The sequence below is a fragment of the Salarias fasciatus genome, chromosome 12 (genome assembly GCF_902148845.1).
Source record: "Salarias fasciatus chromosome 12, fSalaFa1.1, whole genome shotgun sequence".
In the NCBI taxonomy this organism is placed as follows: domain Eukaryota; kingdom Metazoa; phylum Chordata; class Actinopteri; order Blenniiformes; family Blenniidae; genus Salarias; species Salarias fasciatus.
The window spans coordinates 21,706,155-21,728,965 of record NC_043756.1 but is presented as its reverse complement, the minus strand read 5'-3'; the positions used below and the strand labels follow the sequence as shown (position 1 = coordinate 21,728,965).

At 42.0% G+C, this 22,811-nt stretch overlaps 2 protein-coding genes across 4 annotated transcripts in view; one reads left to right on the top strand and one right to left on the bottom strand.

Annotated features, from left to right (window-relative positions):
* taok3a (TAO kinase 3a) overlaps positions 1-6,155 on the bottom strand; it is a 75,114-nt gene extending 68,959 nt beyond the window's left edge. Inside the window, exon 1 of one of the 2 annotated variants that reach the window (XM_030104659.1) lies at positions 5,889-6,155. The gene's annotated coding sequence lies outside the window, so the exon portion shown is untranslated. Of the gene's footprint in view, positions 1-5,393; positions 5,444-5,888 lie in introns of those variants that run through there. The other variant, XM_030104660.1, reaches the window with a different exon arrangement.
* Positions 6,156-9,127: 2,972 nt separating this feature from the next.
* On the top strand, positions 9,128-16,771 carry suds3 (SDS3 homolog, SIN3A corepressor complex component). Of its 2 annotated transcripts, none has more exons than XM_030105412.1 (12): positions 9,128-9,312; positions 10,704-10,773; positions 10,864-10,919; positions 11,351-11,422; positions 12,620-12,639; positions 12,728-12,884; positions 13,103-13,198; positions 13,281-13,342; positions 13,663-13,684; positions 14,422-14,527; positions 15,806-15,890; positions 16,047-16,771. In XM_030105412.1, the coding sequence occupies exons 1-12, from the start codon at positions 9,201-9,203 to the stop codon at positions 16,143-16,145; spliced, it is 957 nt and encodes a 318-aa protein (XP_029961272.1). In that variant the 5' UTR covers positions 9,128-9,200; the 3' UTR covers positions 16,146-16,771. The 2 variants fall into 2 exon arrangements, with proteins under 2 accessions (XP_029961272.1, XP_029961273.1); XM_030105413.1 differs by lacking the exon at positions 9,128-9,312 and adding an exon at positions 9,889-9,982.
* The last annotated feature ends 6,040 nt before the right edge of the window (positions 16,772-22,811 follow it).

The following is a 22,811-nucleotide window of genomic DNA, read 5'->3' as shown; positions in this document are numbered from 1 at the left end:
TTGAAAAGAGGGTGGGTGGAGGGGCCGACTCATGGTCACAGCTGCAACCTCGCCAGAGGATTGGAGGCGCGCTTCTAATAAAGGGCTATAATCAAGTCACTCGCGCTAACCTCCCACACCCAATGAGGCTGACTTGCCGAAATGCCTCTCTTATGACATGAGCTGGAGTGTACTTGAGGAAAACAACAAGCCATCTAACGCACAAGTAAAGAATGACGTGGCTAGCAACCAATCTGTTTTGCGTTAGGGTATAATACATATATGATATTGCCTACCATAAAGGAGATAAACCAGATCAAATTATGGTGGACAGGCTGACTCACAATGAAGGTCATCGTAATTCCTGACAAGCCCATGTGTAAAATGCTGCAAAACGCCTTTGAATCTACAAAGTATTTTTATGGTGAAATCTACAATGGGTTCCCCACAGATCTGAAGCTTTTATCAGTGCAAGGTGGCGAGCGAACAGCAGAGGTGGTACACTCACTGGGGAGGCATTTGTTGGTGAGACATCTGTTGGGCTCTGACTCCCTTCCCCTGTGAGACAGCCTTCAGTAGGCTGAGGGCCTGACTCAGGTCTGCACCAGCTGCTGTACCGGAGCTGGATGCAGTCCAGATTCCTCCCTGTGACTCCTATCCTGGTCAGCGATACAGTTTTCTGGTCGAAGCCGGAAAATAATCCAGCTGAAAAAGCTTCCGATTAGCAGATGGCCACTTTGGTATTTGTTATGATGAACTGAATTTTTTTAGATGTAACCGCAGACAGATTTCATAAAGTTAATGCTACGTTTCAAATCTTTATAATCATTAAAACCATATGAGTAATTTATATGTGGAAAAAGTTTGTTTTAAATCACTGATAACAAACAAAAGGATGCAAGACTGAGATTTAATCAAATCCTGACCCATATTATGTCTTTGATGTGCCACAGGTTATGTGTTTTCAGATGACATGTTCGTCTATTCTCAGCTACAATGCTCATCAACGACTCAAGCTCCCCAACCGTTTTGCTATGGAGCCGTCCGAGTTGATAGAGACTGTTGTGCTTCTCTTTAGTTCAAAGTGTGAGTGAATGGACAGATTTATAGCAGTCAGTAAAAGTTTAAAAACTAGACAACTTGGGGCCACATAGGCGAATAGGTTCAAAACCTCTCTTTATGCTGTACTTATACAATAAAGAATAACAAAGAGAAGCCATTCAATCCTGAAAGACATTCTTACACCGGAAACTAATAAAAAATACATTTCAGTTAAATCGAAGAAAGATAAATGTCAAAGAAATCCAATATACGTTTTTAACTTACCTAATAGATTTGTTAACAAAAAGCAAAAAGAAAAACTTCACTATAATAAGTGCTGATAGTTCTGAGATTTTTTCAATTTAGGTTTTGGTGAATTTATTTCAATGTGTGCATTGCAATGTTTTCAACTTCTGAATAGCAGAAAGTTTTAACAATTGCACAAAGATTTAATGAAACAGAAAGCATGGATAACTCAGAGGGCACATACAGTGTAATAATGTCTATGACAGAAGGACTCACTGATGCACTGTATACAGATTCAGTCAGTGCATCAATAGGTCTTCTTCTCTTCAATGCACTGCATGTCAGTCCACCAGAAGAAGACTTATTGATCCCCCCCCACTGTGAACATGTGGAGTCAGTATGCTGGTCTCACGACTGGTTAATTAAATACAGAGCTGCTGCTACTGTGGATTAATCATGTTTCCAATTTTTAAATTTTTTTTTTTTTTGCTTGTACTACTTCTTGTCGGCTTCACAAACCCCAGATCTTGCAGCAGTGCAGAGTTTCGCTGTCTTTTGAAATCATCATTAAAAGCAATACGCATGAACACATCTGCTAGTAGAGGAGAGTTGGAGAGGGGGTGGGGTGGAGTGGTGGGGGTGTGGGGTGGGGGCATAATTCTCCTTGTCATCCGAGACAGCATTCCTATATTAGACATGCTAAACCAGATCACTGCAGAACATTAAGCCTGACAGGGGTGCTTTAATATTGATGTGCTCTGTGACTGTAGCATAAACCACCAAACTGCTGGCGCACCGACTAAACTGACAATTCTCTAATACATTTTTCACAAGTCAGCCTTCCATTGCATGAAAATGTAAGAGGAGTTTTAACATCAACAGGTTGCTCCAGATGCAAAACAAAAAAGTGGATACACAAGAGTCAACTTTTCGAGAATATCTTAGGGAAGGGGTGTCAAACATGTGACCCGAGGGACCATATTGGACAAAGGCTCCATTTACATGACAATGTCTACAAGAAAGGACAGAATAAAACTAGAACTCATTTCTTTGATCAATGTAAGACAAGTATGGAACAAAACAATAGTGAAAAGTGTGCATGAATACCAAAAGTGGTAAACAATTATTTAGGTGACTGCTTTTACTTCATTTTACTGTTGATTTATCAGTTTCTTTGTAACTACAAATACATGGAAGAAAAAGTTCAGAGTCGTTGCAGCCGTGTGGATGTTGATATTGTCTTTAGCTACAGTTTACTCTGGTCCAGCAAGCGCCACATGTGCAGACTATAGATAAGCACTTATCTACTAAGGGCCCTCTGGAAGTCACTCAGTTACAACAAAGACAAGACGAAGGGCAAAAATTGGCAAATAAGGAGAGGACTGCACCCTAGAATAAGATTTAACAAAAGTGACGACGAGAGGGAAACTCAAGTACTGAATAGCCAGTGTACAATAACCAGTTACTGTTGTCTTATTTACTCGTAAATACATTAAACGCAATCGTGGTGTGACAAGGTGAATTTCTCACCATCATCCTTGGCTTCACCTGACAGTGTGAAAACACATCATACCAGCTGTAAAATTGTGACCCAACACCTCCTTGACCAGCAGGCCTGCTTGACTTCCCTCTGACACATTTGTTTTCTCTGCTACATTTCTCACATGTGCTCACTTTTTCATCTATTCTAACATAACAGCTCAACAGGTTTATTTCTCATGTTTCCATTCATGATAACTGAGAGTCCTTTTTTTTATTTTGATGCTTGATAGTCATGATAAAATGTCACAATTCCATGATTAACGGGTGTCAACATGGCCCTGGAGCACACTAGGGTCAGGTCAGGAATCTGGGGAAACAGCGGTAAAGCCGAATGGATAGGGGCTTAATTGTAATCCTGTGCATTTTTCTAAGGGTAGAGGGCAAAGGTGTGAAACCTGTGTGACCTCTGTTAAGACTTTAGGTTGACACAGCTTTTAGACTTAAATAACATAGCATAAAATCTTGCTATATGTACCAAAACTTTAGTTTATATTTTATCTATGAAAACAAAGCAAAAAAAAAAAAAGAACAAACAGGTTAAGAACTGTCTACATTTATTGCATAACAGCAACAAGCTTTTGGAAGATGCTCTGATCCAGTGCTAACTCACCTTTTTTAAGCAACACATAACCATAAAAAAACTGACAACAGGCAAAAAAAAAAAAAAAAAAAAAAAAAAAAATCCATGTTGTGATTCATATGTTACATTGCCAAATGTTCTCTGGAAACTCTGGAAAGGTTCCAATTAGTTTGCAGGGGCAAAAATGCTAACATCCTCTTGTCAAGTGCAATCTTTCATACTAATTATGAAAAATTTTGGCATTACCAATTGTGTCATGCTGGCCCTCACTTTCAAGGAAAATTTACCTCATTTGAAACCAGATTTATACCGTCCCATGTGAAAACGGGTGATTGCTCCTCTTACGAGCATGGCCTCAGTGGAAGCATGTCTGGCTCACACACCACCCCCACCCCAATCCAGTCTGACAGCGACATCAGCCAATTGTCAAGAGCAGCTGATGTGTCCTTTTCCAGCACACACACGCACACAGAAAGAGATTTGTGCAAATTCATGAGAAGACCCCTGGCTAACGTCTCAATAATCTCTCACACGGCTCTATAAAAAGACATGACTCTTGGCAGTATGCTTGTGACTGCCTCTGACTGTCTAGAGGAAGCCAGTTGTCATGTTACATATAGCTGCGTCTCACCCAGTGTTTAACAAAGACCAGATAGAAGCAGAGCGTTGGTCTTTTGCCCTTGCAAGTGTCACAACATCGAGCCAATAAAAGCCCTCACCTCACCAGATGTGGCTCACCACAGTGAGGTCCAAACTGTACAAGACGCTTATTCTACCCCGTCATGACCTGTTCAGCGTCAGCCCTCAGCGAAAGGCTCCAACATCTGTTTTGTATCGGCACAGACGCCTGAATGAGCGGAACATTTACGAAAAAAAATGACACAATCAAAGCAAAATCATAAACAGAGAAAGCGCCCTGGATACAATCAGCAATGAGGAAGTGTAGCACTTTCGGTTCCGTCTCTTCGTTGTATGGTCAAAAGGTAGCTGATAAGCCTACTAGATATGGGTGATAGTGAAGGGGGGGGGGGGGGGGGGGGGGTTGCACAATAGTGGTAGTGTGACCTTTGAACAAAATCCAAGCAGAACAATGAAACTATTACTTGGAAAGGTAACACAGCAGAGGCAGAGAAAGCCAGTTCTCTCCTGCTGTGATCATGTTGGCATTTGTTGCAAATGAGCAAACTATCCTGTGAGATAATGTGGTTTGTTATCCACACTGCATGTTTTTTTTTTCTTTTTCCCGCATCTCAATTGGATTCTGCAGGTGCACGTGTCCCAATACTGGGTTAAATTGTGCGCGATTGCATGGCGTCTTAAAATAAATCTTGAGAAGTGACACAGTTTGCAGTGAAGGCTCAGGTCTGCTGCTTCTCACTCATGCGCTCTACACACCACAGATGACATCATGTTGGGTCAGCTCGGGTTTTAGTGCTCAGCTACATATCTACATCTGCCATTTCGAGCGCGTCACGCTTTACCCTACATCCACTTTCGTTTATTTTGAAGCGATCGTCGTCTTCTATGCGCCCAAGCAATAAAAACAAGCAAAATGCAAATAAGTATAATAACACCAAATGACATGCTGCTGTTGTTGTTTTTGCCCCAATGAATGAACGCGAGTAAATAACACAAACTAATACTAGAGGCTGCTGGTGGACGACAGACGTAGTAAACGAATAGGTTTTGGAGGAGGAGGGGGTTCATGCGTAAGTGCGTGTCCAAGCCAGAGCCATTGTATTGTGGCTGCGCGTTGATAGTAAAAATCTCACTCACAACAATGTAAGACGCAATGGAAGGTACCACAGTCCTCTACGGATGTGACACGCTCGCTGACAGCCGCCGCCGTGCGTGCTCATGCTCGGATAACGCAAGTTTACGCAGCACCATGCAGAATTGCCTTTTTTTTTTTTTTTTTTATGAAAACAGGCAGGAAAAAAAAAACCCACAAGCGCACACTTCAGTGTCAGCTACAACCTGTCAGCGACTTGATCCGCGTACTCACCTCCCTCCCCCCTCCAGAGGAAGGAACCAAAGCTGGTTTCCTGGTCACTTCTTCAAAATATATCCCCCAAAAAAAGAAAAGAAAAGAAAAGAATGAAGTGAAGCAGGTGCGCTGCAGACACGGAGTCAAAGAGGCTCAGCTACGCACTTACAAACCCGGGCGAGCCGACGCCGCTCCTCCGTTACTCACCGCCGACTAAAAATAATAATAAGGAAAAAAAAAAAAAAAGAGAGAGAAAGAGACGCGCAGTGTCCGAGCCAGGCGGCGGAGGGTAACTTCGGGGGCAGTTAGTCCTCCTGTTCGCCCCTGCACTTTGCCCGCTGCTGACAGTGGGAGGGGGAGCCGCGGCAGCTCCGAGCCGCGCACCCGGGAGGAAGTGTCGGCTCGGCCGGGGCGCGCGGCGCCGTCTTCATGGTTATGGAGGTGGAGACGGTAAAGGCAGAGAGAGAGAGAGAGGGGAGAAGGGGGGCAACAACAGAGAAAGCACACCCTCACCTTGACCCGAAGTCGTCCCCGCGGAGCAAGAGCACGCACTTCTGGAGTATTTAATCCGACTCCGGGGCTCTCCGAGCGACTTGTGGAAGTGCTGTCAGTGGCTCGAGACTTCCTGAATGACGGCGCGGCACGAGCTCAGCCCCCCGGTAGACCGGCTCTGACAGCCCGCCGGAAACTAAACTTATCTCCGTGTGCCTCCACGCACCTTGCCTTAAAGCTACAATAAATACCACTAACTTAATTTTTGTAGTTTGTCCTGTTCTCCGTGCATTTAGTCCGACCCAAGCGCAAAGCTTGGCTGAGTATTAGTTGCAGCAGTGCTGCACCAGATGACAAAATAAAGCTTATAAGTGAACAGCCACAGTCCTATTTCCTTTGCAAATCATTAAAGATGCATGGACTGAGTCATCCCGATTCTGTTGCAACTTCAATGACAGCGAACCAGCCTGTCCCCCTTATATATGAGCAATGCAATGCCGCCACCTGCTGGCTCACTGCGGAACTTTAACTATGAGGCCGTGTGTGATGTGTGTTTGATAAATGTACTCATTTCCAGAGGTCCAGATATAAACAGAACCCTTCTACTTCAAAGGTATATTAAATTATTTTTTCATGATTGTATATAATTTTTAACATATCTTTTATACATCACTATAATTAGACCAGGGGCGTCACCTAAGACCAGTGAGCCAAAACCAGTTGCAAGTGGTCCCAATTAAAACCTGCCGAAAACACCATAACATTGATTTTTAAAACTAATTTCTTAAACTAGAATGAAACCTAACTACTTTATAGCTAAAAGCCGTGCTGTTCAAGTGCAACAGCAGAAGGGTTTTTTTGTGGTCATTTCACTTGTATTTTGACCCAGAAGGTATCATTAAAATTGACTTTATGAAGAGATTCATTGTGGATGCTCTGCACAACAACAAAGAAAAACTTTAAAAGTTAAATTTTGAGGTGATTATGTCTCTATTTGATTGGGCCGACTAAAATGTGTTAGACATCCCTGAATTACAAAGTATTTATAATTCAATTGCGGTTCAAATGACTTCATTCTTTTCCTAACTTTTATCCATCCTCTACAGTGCTCTACATGTACTCACGTCGAGGGAAAAAGAAGAAGGATGGAATAAGCACTAAGTGGTTGCTTTTCTTTAAAATTTTTTTTTTTTTCTTGTTGGTTGCTTTCTTTGCTTTGTTTTGTTGCCCAAGTACAGAAAGTTTACTGGTCACGTCCATGCAGTTCTCCAACATACTGAACTGGTACAACCTGTGTGTGTTTGTTTGTGTGTGTGTATTTTGTTTGTTTTGGGCCAGTTCTAAGTGAGGAATTCAAAGCTCTGAGGCAACTTGTACAGCAGCTTTGATTTGGTCGACAGTGTGAACAATTTTTCTCAAGTAATTAGTCTGTTTCTACTCATCCAGTTGTATCATTTGGAATTCACGATCACAGCTCTTTTTTTAAAATTTTCAGAATAGGTGTTGTAATTCATGACATGCATGCTTCTGAGTTTTATTCAATACGAACATTAATCTCCAGCTTTAATTCAGTGTCTACCTTTTCTTTCATTAGAAAAAAAATGATTCTGATGTCAAAGACAGCTCAAGTATAGTTTGTTAATTTGTATCAGTTCAAAGTTAATTTGTATCAGTTCAAATAATTTGTATGTAAAGGGGTAGATATAATAAGATTGTTCTTCTTTCTGCTCCTTTTCTTTCGTGTGATTTGTGTCTAAACTGATGACATTGATGTATTTTCATCTTTTTTGTTTTTGTGTTGTTTTAAACGAAAGAAACAACTAAACTAAACTAAACTAAACTAAAACTAGTTTGTCACTGTTTTGTCATTTGCTTTGCAACCTTTGACATTTTAATATCTGCAGACATGGATAACTCATCAAAAATGATGGACTTGCTCAGGCTATCTAAACCAGAAGTGGCTTCAAACAAATCCCATATAGCTGAAGGATCCAGAAGAATTATAGTGATGTCTGACTTTAATACACTGGTCCCAAGTATCTTGAGGCAAAGTGTCTGCCCTTCATAGAAGACTTACCTGTGGGTGTAAATGTTTGTGTGGATAAATGTAAAATAAGTATTGCAATAAATATTTTATTTAACAATAGTGCATTGACTGTGTTTACTCCCATAATACTCTCTTCAACATTTGTGTGAATGTGAGTGTATGAGTAAAAAACAGAGCAGAAGAAAGTTCATAATTTTCTGGGATTACATACACTGATTCCTCTACTGTTTTTCTTTTGAGGTTAAACAGTGTAGGAAACAGTGTGTGTTACCTTAGAATTTGCATTTATGAATTATTTGTCTACTTTTTATTCTTTATATTGATGCACAAAGACCATGGGGCTTGTAATTCCATTAAATGTGACATACAATGAAAAAAATACATTGAAATTCAGATGTCAGCTTTTGGACGATTTACAGTAATATAAAATTCAACTAGGTAATCTTCCTATCAGTCCATTTAAGTAATTGATTATTTGAAAGGATTTGTACAGTGACACAGTGGTAAACCACACAGTGAGAAGATCAAGGGTTCAAATACTGTACGGGCTTTTCTGTGTGGAGTTTGCATGTTCTCCTTGAGTGTGTGTGTGGTTATCTGTCTCTGTGTTTTCCTTGTGAGGGTGTACCCTGGCCTCACTGTTAGCTTGGATTGGCTCGAGCGCCCTGTGGCATTACTTGAAAATGGATGAATGAAATATACTGTATGTAAATTAATTTCTGCAGGAAATGTGAGACAAAGGCAACAGGAAACACTTCATAGAAAGTATTAAAGCAAGAACATTTACAATGACATCTATAACATGGAACAATTCTAGAGCAACTAACAGCCATTATGTTGGCTGTAGTAAAATATTAACCCCAGACTTGATGGCAGTATTATGTCTTTATATTCTTTATGTAGCTCTTAGAAGTGGTCTAACATTTACACCAGACTTGATTAAAAACACTCCAGGCGGCGTTAAAGACCTGAATGAAGGTTTATTTGGGAGCTTTGGCTCACATTAGCAGCACTGATGGAGTCAAAACAGACATCCACAAATATGCCTGTTTTTATTTTTAGTCGGAAATCAAAATAAAAAAAAATAGTTTTTTTTTTTTTTTTTTAAGAATTTGAATAAAATATCATATATATAACATGTAACAACAACACCACACGTTGTTAGTATGGATATTGCATTTAGGCATATACTCAGGCAGCTTGGCGCCCGGGGGTCCTAGCTGTTGTAGGCGCTGTTCCAGACGAGCTGTTTATTTTGAGTTTGTTTACGTTTTAAAAGCGAGCAAATGGCCTCGACTCTGTTGTCTCCCATGGTGGATTACTACAACGACGAGGAGGAGCTGGACAGCGTGGACGACGACGATGACCGGAGTTTCAGGGGTAGAGACTCGGAGGAAGGTGAGGTTTTAAATGGATCCTCCTCAAAGCTCGTCGGGCTCCGTCTACTTGTTGGAAAACAAACGGAAACGCGCGGTTCGTAAACAAATCCGCTTATTTATTTAATGCAATTTTTAAAGCCATGTGTGATTTCATTTTGTATTAGCTTTTTTAATCCGTTAGCAGATTTCTTCTATTGTATGGTGAACTCTCTTTAAAAAATGAAGTCCCTGCTGACATTAGGGAAGAATGGAATTAGCATGCGAAGCTACATCGTTAGCTGCATCGGAGTGTAAACGATTCAGATGTGGAGTGGGCAAACTATTTTTTACAACTCATTGTCGGCTGCAAGCCTTAAATATAGCACGCACAATCGATTATTTTGCATGTAAATATTCAACTAGTTACTGAACTGCGTCCCGAGCTCCACATAAACATTGTTTTTTCGCTGTTAAATGTACTCGAAAGTGGTGCCCGTGTAACGCGAGACGTGTTTTGGGTGATGCACACTCGCGGCGGTAATAAGTGCTCACTCAAATGTGCTATGCAGCGTTAATTAGCCGCCTCGCTCCGTGACGTTAGCCGTGCTGTGTCCACCGCACTGCCCTCTTCACACAGTTCAGGCAGGACGGGATCGCAGTGAATGGGAAAGAAAGAGAAGAGGACGCACGGGCGATGACAACGCTACAAGGTTGGGCACAGTTACACGACAGGCCTCCCGAAAGCGAACAGGCTGGAGTTTACGTGCTTTCTGTGAAATGAGCCCGAACTACGCGGATCGAGTTACTCTTTAAAGCGGAGCTAACTTTAGCTAGCATATTAATGCTAACCGAAAATGAAAGCCGCCGTGTCAGTCGCGACCACCGGGCCTCGATCTTCACTCGTTTCGGGGTTTTATTGAGGTAAAGTCGGTCCAGTCGGGTCATTCCGGTGCTCGTGGGGCTTGATTCCCGTAGTTTGGCACATTGTCCCATTTGCGGCGTTTCGAGTTGTCCCCGGCTTGACAGCAGCTCCAAGTTAGACGGTATCGCTCTGATTAATGCGGCAAAAAGCTTGACACTCGCAGCAAGACAGTCGCCTCGTTCACCACTTAGTAGATTAAATCTTCAAACCCGAAGCCTCGTTTGGTTGCACATCGGAATATTTTTCCAAATCGGACGAACTTTCCCGGATGTCAGTCCGGGGATGAGACGTGGATTTCCCCCGGTGTCCCAGTCTAACCGGAGGGCATTCCCAGGCAGGGTGTTCACCATTACCTTACCGGTGCCACGCACGTCTACGCAGGAGGGTTGTTTTGGGAAAACCGGCCCTGTAGCATGCTCCAGTGAACGCGCTGCGATTCACCCCGATTTTAATATTTCATCTTGGGAGAGTAGTTGTGAACAGTTGCTCTGTCCTGCCCTTTCTCCCAGACACCGAGGATGCCAGCGAGACGGATCTGGCCAAACACGATGACGATGACTATGTGGAAATCAAAGAGCAGTGGGCATCTTTCTTTTCATTCACCTTGAAAACTAGTGGTATTGTGTGGTAGCTTCACATCTAAACTCTGTTATTTCTTTTTTTTTGCAGAATGTACCAAGACAAACTGGCCTCTCTGAAAAGACAGCTGCAGCAGCTACAGGAAGGTTGGTTTTATTTCAGTAGACTTTCTGTGTAGTTCATTGAAATGCTTATTCACAGTAGTAGCTGTGCTTTGAACAGCAAGTGACTCAGAATCAGATGATGACAAATGGTCCTCTGCCATAAACGGCTCATTTTAAGCAGCCTGTTGTTTGATGATGTAAACTGCTGACTGTGCTGTCCGAAGGTGCAGTGGCACCACCAGCTGTCCCAGACTGATGTTTGTTGTTGAAATTGCTGTGTGGCGCATGGTGTTTATATAAATCCACATTTACGTGCAGTGTCAGGGCGGTCCAGTTTAGACTGAGTGTGTTAACAGTGGAAGAAGATGCCGAAATAATGAGGGTAGTTGTTTATGTATTTTGACAACAGCTTGCATTGAAGTGACAAGTCCCTTCTCATCCTGCATAAACAGCTTTTTATTTTTGTCTTGCAGGCACGCTGCAGGAGTACCAGAAGAGAATGAAGAAGCTGGACCAGCAGTACAAAGAAAGACTCAGAAATGCAGGCGAGTACACAGCGTTCTTACTGGGATCACGCCATTTTAAGGCTGAAGCACTTATCCTGTTGATTATTTCTCAAATTGGAGTGCTTTGCTTAGTTTGTCGAGTCTCAAGAGGAACACTGACTGGAAATTGAGCTGCAAAATGAAATGGTGTCTGAGATACACAAAAAAGATTTCCTAACAGAAGTTAATCAAGTTTTGGTAATGACATGAAGTATTAAGCCCGAACAAAATTCACCTGCAGCCTGGAGGAATTCCTAACATTCCGATGTCATTTGACGTTAAAATCACAACGCTCGCATGCTTTTTGTTGAGGTCTGTTATTTAAACTAACCGTGCATCATCTCACATGTAATATACCAACCAAGTGCTGGTGCCTTCCATCTGCTCACTTATGTATTTCTGATAAAAAAATATGTCAAAGGATTGATTTGATTAAATTGGCATTTTCAATAACCAGTCACGCTGTCTGTAAACTCTCAGTTCATCTTAATATCCAAAGTTGAAGCTGCTCTTGGTAAAGATGCAAGCTGCATGTATGAGCATCTTGTCCTCATTGTTGATGTATCCAAAGCAGGAAAATGGACAAATGTGAGGATTTGCATGGGAAGCGTTAACGTCTGGATGACTTGTTCAGTGTTAGAGGAGTGAAGGCCGGCCAAATCCAACAGACAGGCTATTGTAGCTCAGACTGCCGCAGAAGTTAATGATGGCTCTGATAGAACGCATTCAGAATACTGTGGAACAAAAAGCGCACACTTTCAGGAGGGTGGTCATAGATGGTAATTAAAGCACCCTGTAAGCACATTACCCTCTCAGTTATACTTCCAGAAACAGGACTCAGACATGACTCCTTCGTCTTCCACTGCTTTCATCACGTCACATACTTTCTTCTTGTTGACTCGGTCGCTTGTCTTGTTTGTGTGCAGCTTTGTTTTCTCCTCTTTCAGCTCGCCAGGATTTCGTTCACTCAGCTTTTTGCCGATGAAAAATGCTTTTTCTTTTGTGCTGAATACTTTATTTAAAAAAAAAACGGTCTGGTAATGGATCGACGGGAGTTTGACTGGAAGGCCGCCGTTGCATTTATAAATCCGATGGCAGCTGAATATAAATCTGGCAAAAAGGAACAAAAATACTGTCATAGAATTTGAATCAAAGCTCGTTTGTCGTGACAAATTCTGTTTGTCTTTCCCTTCACAGATCTGTTTCTCCAGCTTGAAGTAAGCTCACTCAGTATTCCTAATGCACGATCAGTTGCTACTTTCTGGGTTTGAGATGTAAACATATAATCTCTCTTGTCTTTTCCAGACGGAGCAGGTAGAGAGGAACTACATCAAAGAGAAGAAAGCGGCCGTGAAAGAGTTTGATGATAAAAAGGTTGAGCTGAAGGAAAACCTGATCGCGGAGCTGGAGGAGAAAAAGAAGATGATCGAGAATGAGAAATTAACAATGGAGCTGACAGGCGGTGAGGGAGTGAACAGGAATATTAGAGGCTTGCTCAGCAGGAAAATAGAGAAATCGGGGTGAAAGTACTGAGTGGAAGTGGAGTTTTGCTTTTTTTATGTAGTTCTTCAAGATGTCTGATTAAAGTCAGGTTTTTAGATGCAGTGGAGTTGTGGTAATAACCTTGACGTATAAAGTATTTTTTTTTTAAGTTAATATGCCTTATCTTGTTTTTTCCAGACTCCATGGAGGTAAAACCCATCATGACGCGGAAGCTGAGGAGACGCCCCAACGATCCAGTCCCAATCCCAGACAAACGGAGGAAACCTGCACCAGATATCCTTCCCATTCACCTCGTGTTTCAGCTGGACTTGTGTTTTCTTGAGATCTTTTTTTCATTTTCTTTAACTCTTCACACCCCAGCTAAATTATTTGTTAACAGACGATCAGATTATGGAAGATCTGAGAACACTGAATAAGGTACCTTCTTGCTACACTATAAACCTTTTTTTTTTTTTTTTAATAACATATCTCAACAATTAACAGATAGCAATTGTCTCAAAGTTCATTCTCAATCCACTCATTTACTGAGTGCTTCTATAGATAGATGGACACAAGTGTCCAATGATGAGCTGCTGGACTCCTTTAATACTTTTAAAACATTGTTTAACAATAGAATTATTGATTGGTCATCTTGCTCCACATAATACATCTTCATATCAGTCTATCTTAAGTGTTCAGAGTGTCTCTGCTGAATGTTTCTCTTTGTATTTAATCATTGTAACCTCTTCTCTTTACAGCTGAAGTCACCAAAGCGACCAGGTACGGCAGCGCTCGCCTCCTTAAGTGCATTTAGACGTGAACGGCGAGTCCCGCAGTTCAAAGGGAAGGATTTTTCATTTAGGGAAATGTACTCATTCACTTTCTGGCCGAGTTAAGGGAGAAGATTGATGCTGCTCTCAGCTACATTAAATGTGAAACTGCATCGCAGGCCGTAACTTCAGGTACTTCTGTCGTTAGATTTGCCTGTAAACTCATGGGCCCGCATGCCTCTAAAGCAGTCAAACTTAAGGCCTGCGGGCTGAAAATGGCCTGCAAGAGGCTCCAATTCGTCCCACCACACCAAGAAAATGGTAAAAATTTAAAAGGCAGCATTGATATTTTAACACCTGAGATCTGAGCTGAGATATCGACATGAACGCTAACTGCCTTGTTGCTCTAAGCCATGCTGTCAGGGCGAGTTTGTAAAAACCTGCATAATGCAACAACTGCAGAAGTTTATTTTTTGTACATTTCACTGCATTCTGCAACCATAATTCATAAAAATTGGCTTTATGTTGATATTGTTGTCATTTTCTGTACTAATTGTTTGGTTTTGCAAAACAATGGAGACATTTTCATCAAGTATGCTCTGCACTACAACAAAAAGAGACTTTAAAGTTTAAATTTAACACTTATAGCGGCACTGATTTTGCCGGTCTGGCCAACTCGAGATGAAATTGGTTCATAGAAAAGTTGTACAAATATGGTGCAGCTTTTCACGGTTTCTCCCCGTACAGTTTCCCCGTCGACGCCCGAACACATCCCCACCGCTCCCATGGAGAGCCCCACCCAGCGCTACGAGGCCCGCATCGAGGAGGGCAAACTGTACTACGACAAGAGATGGTAATCATCTCCTTTTTCTGCCATTGGTCCAGGTTCTTTACTGTTTTTTTTTTTTTTTTTTTTTACATGGGACTAAGGAAAAGAAATCTAACGATGAAGAGGAAGTAACGGATCATGTTAAGATGAAGAGGGAATATCTAACCAGATTCAAAATGGAAAGAGGAGAAAATGGGGTGGCTAATGAGTGATAAAAGGGGTATTTTTCCAAACCGTAATGAGGAAAACATGGTTTTCAAATGACTGAGGGGGCGTGAAAAGGGGGTAGGAGGCAAAGCCACATCAGAAAGAGGGCTTGATGAGGAGGGGAAAAGACATTATTATATACAGTGAAATGTTTTGGCGCTTCCAGCATTTAAAAATGTTTTGTTACCACAGATTAAAATGTGACGCTTTGAAACAGCAGGTCATTGTTTGATTTCATAATCTCACTTCATGCAACTTATTTCCAAATCTGTTGAAATACTGTTTAAAAAGGAGGTGCTTTTGTTTTTTAGAGGAAAAAAAAAATACACTCCTCTGGATTCAAATATCTTTATATCTCCTCTCTATTTCAGAGGCAGCTGGTTTTACCCAACACTAAAGCAGGTTAAAGACTGTCTCTTTCCTCTGGATCTGACTCCACCTTCTATTTCCACTAGATGGCCATGTTGTTCTGTGTTTGCTCTCTGTAAAGCTCTGTTGATGTTCAGACATTTTAAAGCCACTTGGATGGCAGTCTCTCTCTTTCTTTTTTTGTATTTTTGTCTGGCCTACAGAAAGATCTTATGCAGGAAGCGTTGAATATGCGCTGGCGCTCGGAGCCACCATTAAAAATACATACTCGGAGGATCTGTCTGCATTAGAGCCAGAGCAGCTGCTCTGATGCAAATTCCAAGAGAAGCGAGAATCCTTCAGCAAACCTCCGCCGTCCTTCAGCTTGAGAGCGGAGGGCTGAAGACGTGTCAGAGGGTCATTGAAAAAACCATCCTGAAGGAGAGCGAGGAGGTGGAAACATTTCCTTTAATGCAAAGCCTCATTTATTCCAGGCCAGAGGAAACGTCACCGTCACAGACAGACGACATTATTCTCCGCTGCGCCCTGAATGATTAAATAGTTTGGAACGTCAATGTCTTCCTCTGGGTTTGAATCGGAGCCATTAAACAAACGCAATTTTATCTTTTGGCTCTCCAGCCCAATTATCCGCTCAGTGGCGTCTCAGGAGAAATGCGGTTTGTTCGTCTGTGGGGGTTATTGGGCGATCTCCTCTCTGATGCAGTGCGCGTTCTCTCATGCCGGCAGGTACCACAAGAGCCAGGCCATATACCTGGAGTCGAAGGACAACACCAAGATCAGCTGTGTCATCAGCACCGTGGGCACCAACGAGGTGAGGCAGGTTCACGATACGCCATGAAAAGCTCACAGGAGAACCGACAACTGGATTTACCTCAGAAGTTTCATATCGTTTCCACTGCTGTAGATATGAAACAGCGCATGTCTCTTAAAGACATAATTGGAGTCATTTCATCTTTTCGTCCTGTAGATTTGGGTGAGGAAGACGAGCGACAGTACGAAGATGAGGATCTACCTGGGCCAGCTGCAGAGGGGCGCGTTCGTCATCCGCCGGCGGTCGGCTGCGTGAAACACCGCCCGCCCCGCCCCTCCTCAGCCAAGCCCATCTGTTTGTTTATCCATCCATTCATCCGCTCATGTTTTTGGTGCGTTTCAAACACAAACGCTGCACAGATTCTCTTTTCAGCGGCCAAAATCTGCCCGTTTCACCAAATCCTCGGATGATGGACGTCATACATGCAGCTGCCTGTTTTCCATCATTATTTGTCACTATGTGGCTAAACTGGGAAAACAGTGGTTATTTATGAGCCTGTGTTGACTTTTGTCTCAAACCTTTATATGGATTCATGGATCATTCATCAACACAAGCACTGTCGAAATAAAGATTCTTCAGTTTTAGCAGCGTAAATCTCCCAGTTGAAGTTTTCTTGGTGCAAGAAATTGTACCCTTTCCTCTGCTTTTCATGCCTTTTGCACTGTCATCAAACAACGGGGGCTTACTGCTGCACTGACGGTTTTTACAGTGTTTCTGTTACATGTGTATTTAGCATTTTTTAATTTCTTATTTGAGGAAAATGTGTTGGAAGTGTAAATTTTATTATTGCCAGTGATCTCCACAGTTGAACAGTACCTGCATGTGGAGCTTTAACTTCTGTTTATTTGTACTTTGTCCCATATGAATAAAAAGATCTCCGCCTTTTACTATTTCCTGATATGCTTCATTATTTTTAGCATGTTGAAAATCATCCACAGGCCTCCAGTTATAAGTTTGACTGACATAAATGCAACTTATATTTCCATGGTTTGTCAATCATTCTGAAGTTGCCGCAGCAGTGGGTTTGGTAATAAGCTTGGTGCCATATTATAACACTGGAGGATCACAAGACCTATCTTTTACGTAGACAATATTAAAAACTATTTGCCAGATAGAAAATAACTACATTTTCAAGACAACAGTGTTATAAAGTAATCAAAGTGGCCCTTAAAGGGTAAAGAATTCAACATATTTAAGAGGTTTTCTGCGGGACTGATGTTTGATGTTTTGATGCAGGAATCAAAAACAGGATTATCTGTCAGTGTGGTTCTTAAGAGAGTGATAAGTAAAACGATTCCTGAGGTCAAAGGTTATCTGGGACTCCCTCATTTTATTCAGATGCATGTTTCATCCAGGACGTCCGAGTTACTTGTGGACGCTTAATCTGATGCTCATCATGCAAATTCGTGGTTTGTACTATTATAACAAAAATCTGCAGCCAATCTTTAAACTTTGAGGAAGTCAAGCTTATTTTCTCTGATCCCTCCAATTTTTCCCTGTTTCCATATCATCAACCTGTCCATGCCGCCTCTCAGCTTCCCTCCACTTTGTAAACTGCTGAATTATTTGGCATTCAGGGCAGCTGTCTGCTGGCTGAGCAGCCCGCCGCCTCCCTCCTCTGTGTCCTATCGCCTGAACCGGATGGCATGTGTTTGGTTATTTTTATTTATTTATTTTTTGTTGTTGTTGTTGCTTTGCCTGACTTAATGACACCGCCTGACAAGGAGGGCAATTACGCTTTTTGCCACGCTGCACAAAACGGCAGGCCGGTGTGAAAAGGCTGGCCGTCCAGCAGCCTTGAGGTGTGATGGCTCGCTCTCTGGTGATGGTGAATGTGATGCCTGTCTGCTCTGTTCCGCAGCAGGTCTGGGTTTTTTTTTCTTGGTTTCAGTCACAATAACACTAAATACAGCAACAAGTGTGAGACCTAAAGGACTTGGAGGGTTTTCTGACTTTGCAGTGGGGCTGATCTGAGTGAAGACACAAAGACAGTGTGGCAAACTATTACAGTACTTGAATCTTTCCCCTCAAAAGAAAAAAAAAATTGTGAATGCTCCACAGGCTGCCTTTGGGGCCTTTGGGGCCTCATCAGACACACTTCAAGTGTGTTTTCAACGCTTGTTAGATTTCAGATTTCTCTACTGATTCTCTTGAATTCACATAACTTTAAAGTGGCCATTAGCTCCAACCTCACGTCTACTGGTCAGACGTTAAAGCATAATCCGTCCATCCCACAATCTTATACGTCGTATTATCCGATTTAAGTCGGCTGGAACTGACCAAGGAAGGGTTCATCGGATGGTTAACAAAGAGAGATAATCACAAAAACTCATTCACGTAGACAGTAGTGATATGATACCACATATTTTACTTCTGGTCTGATAGTAAAATGCCACATCAATCGAAATGAGAATGAATTCTTCAAACACAGCAACATGCTATGGATCAAGCACATTCATCTGTTGTGTTTGTGTTATTTTAAAATAAATATAGGGTGTGATTGTTTTTGGCAATTACTATTGGTGATTATTGATTCGAGGATCATGCAGCATCATTTAATATATGTTATCTGTTATTTTGTGTGAATGCTTTGTCTTAATTGTAAAGAGGAATTAGCTTTTCCACTGGACAAACGAGCACCTCTCGTTAAAATAAATGACAAAATCAGGCTTTAACGTTCAAATCAGCTCAAAATGAGGCTTCACTTTTGAATGGATGCTGACTTCTTGAAACCACTTGACTTCCACGTACAGATTCCTCTCAGTTAAGTGTTGTCTTGCTCACCGGCTTCATAATCTTCACTTTTAACCAAATAGCAGTCGCTCACCTCCGCCGTCCACAGTCACGCCTTTCATTTGACCCATGTCTCGCTTTCTGGGAGTGTATCCATCTCAAGCTTTCACTGCAGGTGGCCGTTTATTCTGCCCCTCAATCAATATTGCTGAGTAAGCAAGGGAACAAGCACGGGCTCTTCAGCATATAGACAGATCTCTGGTGATGAATCCATTTCTCCATCCTCTCCTGTCTATGCACCAAGGTGTGTAAAACACCTGCCGGCGCTCAGAAGTGTGTGGAACAAGAAGGAGCTCTCCATCCTTCCACAACCGCAGTTTGTTGGCAAGTCTCACTGGAACGGTTAAACTCTTTGGTTATTGCTTGTGTGCATAAAAAAAGTTACCTAAGGCATCAATATTAGTTTAAAAAAAAAAAGCTCCACAATCTCCCAGCAGCCCCAGTCCCAGGACTGAATTCCCTCTCTTTCATCCTCTCTCCTCTAATTTGAGCATTCGCTCCACTGCATGTCAGCGCTGCGATACATGGCTACAGGGCTCGGCGCTATCTGGTGGAAGCCGAGTGGGATCCAGGCAGACTTCGATTTGCCTCCGGTGGTCTACGGAGAGGATAGCTGGTCCCTGACAGCGCTGCCAGGCCTGATGTATATATGTGGATATTTGTGTGTGTGTGTGTGTGTGTGTGTGTGTGTGTGTCCCTGTTTCTGCAGTTTATCACTCTCCAGCAGGCCGGCACCGCGAGAGGAATTCATGTACAGTATAAACTCTTCATTTCACTGCTGGTATTTGACCATAGGTCACACAAAAAGTGCCTCGGCCTCATCGACTCGCCTTGTAGAATTGAGGAGCTGCTGCTCACAATGTGGGAATGAATGAGGTGCTTCGACAATATGGAGAGCAGCCATTACACAGACTCCCATCTATCTTCTGCACTGATTTATCCAGCGAGGGTCAACACAGGGAACACACAAGCACACGCACGCCCAGGGGCAGTTAGTTTGGATTGAATTAGTTTGAACATGCAAAGAAGCTAAAAGCACTAAAGACAGCATATAGAAGGCAGCTACTCAGCTACATCAACTCCACACGGGAAATGATGGCTTGAGTCGTGTTTACTATGACCTTTAGTTTGCTGTTTACTGTGACAGATACGAAGTGAAAACTGTAACAAAACGGGAAGACAAAGATCATCTATTCTTCAACATGCCGCACATCCCTGACAAGCAAAGCAATGGGAGTTGATTAACAAGTTGTAGGAGAATATTGACTGCAGGTCATGACTCTCTGGAGGCTGCCGTCGTTGTTCTTGTCTATCGACTCTCACATGTGCAGAACAGCTGTTTACTACAGCCATGTTATAGGCGCGTTTCCCTCCGGTTCCACAAAGATGGAGTCAAAAACTTCCACCTCGGAAGCTGTTTTCAAAAAGTTCCATTTTTAATGGCTCTGAACTCTAAAGTGTAAAAGTTTAATAAGCTACTTTGTTGTCCACTGTTGCCTTTGAAAGATTAAAATCTCTCTGATTGCAGAGATTTCCTGACAAACTGTATGTTTTGTACCGAAGAATACAGAATTAAAATACATTCCATGAAGTTTTGCAGTTACACTTCAAGTTCTCCTGACTTTGGTTGAACTTTGAGCAACATTTCCACTTTTCACACGTCGGGTCACTCTTCAGCATGTTGCAAACTGTTATACTGGCACATTAAACAGTGTCACCAAACTGCCCTGTGAAGCCCCGGGGCAGAAATCCAAGGTCAAGCTTAGAGTGCTGGAGTTTTTTTAATGGACTGTGGCTGTATTGAGCTGCTTGCAACCCTTGCGGTATGAAGTGATTTAGCCAAAATGTTGCATGTGGTACAAAAACGAAATAACTCTGCGCTCTGCTGAAAATACGTCTTCAGCTCAAACAGACGAGCTGGAAGATGCTCATTAATCACAGGGTCATGGGGCAGATCACTGTGACCTCCCCCAGGCTGCACAAGCTGTAGAAAAAATATTAATCAATAACGCTTTTGGAGACAGTGGCGGCAATTTGCATGTTTAACCATGAATGTGAAAATAAACAAAGTACTTAATAAGATGACATTATGCTCCAGTTTCATTTTTTTTCTTTTTTTACATCAATGTCTCTTGTTTCTGAATATTGAATATATATGAGCCTAAATGTGACAATATTATGATTCTGACCTTATGAGATGAAAAATAAGTGAATATGTGATTTATAGGATCATGGTTTCCAGAATGATTCACTGTTTTAAGAAAAATTAAAGATACAGATGCTTAATAAATTCAAACATATCTTTCAGTATAAGTTTCAACATGTCCCTTGTTGTCTATGACTATTTTATTTAAGCTTTATATTTGTATCATCTCCTACATGGCCACAAAATAAAACGTCTATAAGTTAAAGTCTATGCGAAAAACCATTCGGTGGAAAGAAAATGCTTCACTTACAGATGTATGAGCTGAGACAGTGAAGTGGGTTTTTAATGAAACATCCCCTTTAAGGTAAAATGTACAAGTATGATTGAATTTAATAAAGTCTGACTTTTAGCTAAAGTACCAATCTCACATACTCACACCTGTAGGCAAGATATTCGTAGATCATTTTCTGTGATATATCAATGTGTTTGAGCAGTTTGTCCTTCCAGGCCACAAATATTAGAACATATACATGAATAATTCTCTTCATAATGACAATCCATTCATCACTAAGCAGCATTGTTCGTGGTTCACTATCAGCGTGAACATTAAAATAAGATTTATCTCAATCTTTGCACCACTCTTCAATATTTAAAAGTTTCATAGCAATTCAACTGTCTTTCCTGTCCATTTATTGGAAATGCTCCTTTCTACTTTTGAAATGACACATGAAAGTTTAGTTTTGCTTCAGCGAAAAAACCCACCAACATATATTTATCATCTGTTCTATCAGGGCTTCGGTGCCCTGTCGTGCATAGTGATGCAGAGCGAGTACAGCACAGGCCTCCAGCTAAGACAAAACAGGTGATATGTATGATGAAAGGCGAGAGATTGGCAGCCTATTTCACAGAGAAACCTCCCCAGGGGGAGCGATCCTCCGCCGTTATCAGCACCCATGGTGAAACTATACTGCTACGAGGAATACACAAATGCTCATGTGGCCATAATCACCTTTAAGATGTCCCTCTTGGACATTTCCTGTGATGTATGTACTCCAGTGTCTCGGCCATATGCCATGATAAGGTGTTAAAGCTACAGAAAAGCAGTAGCAGGCAGACACGCTTCAGCATTGGTGGATTTTCAGCATCTCTCCGACCAGTCGGCTTTAATTGCTGAAAGCATGAGAGTTACAATTTCATCTGAGCATGAATAATTGAACAAAGAGTTTAGAAAGCATCCAGAGGATTCATGGACCTCATGACTTTAATGTGTGACATAAGGAAATGAGAGCGTGTGACCACAAATGCTGCTGCGGCGTTTCCTGACAAGTCTTTTAAATTGATATTCCAAATGAAGCATTCCACACAAGACAACAACGTGCACGCAGGCCTGAGCTTTCAAAGGTGACCTTGACTTTTTGTGGCTTTAAAGCCGATTCATGCCTGGAGAATTCCTTCTCGTTGAAGCTATTGTGTGAATGCATTAGTCGCACCGCTCAATTCAGAATTCAGTTGATGTATTATAATCTTCTGTTGTACCACTAAGTGACATTCTAAGTAATTTCAACTTCGCATACAGCTACAAATCTTCCACTTCGAAACAACGACCTTCACACTGACTTTCCCGTCTGGTCTAAAATGTGAGCTGGAGATCTGCTCCGATAAGAGCAGAGTATCTACTGATAGCATCTCAGCCTCTCCGCCACAAGGTCCCCAAAGGAATCAGAGCCTTGCTTCCTCGCTGGCCTCTCTGGAGGCGTCTCAACTTTCTGCATATTTTATTCAGAAGAGCTCACAGATGAAGGGAGCGTTTCCAGATTGAGAGATGGACCACGCAGCCATCTGTGAGAAACAAGTTTGTCATCTAATTTCTGCGTTCGCCGTTCTCCTCGAGATGCTCCGTCACCTCGGGAGAGGTTCTTACCTTGAAAAGACAGATCACGTCTTACCTTGTGGGAATGCGGGCAGGCATCTGGAGGATGCCA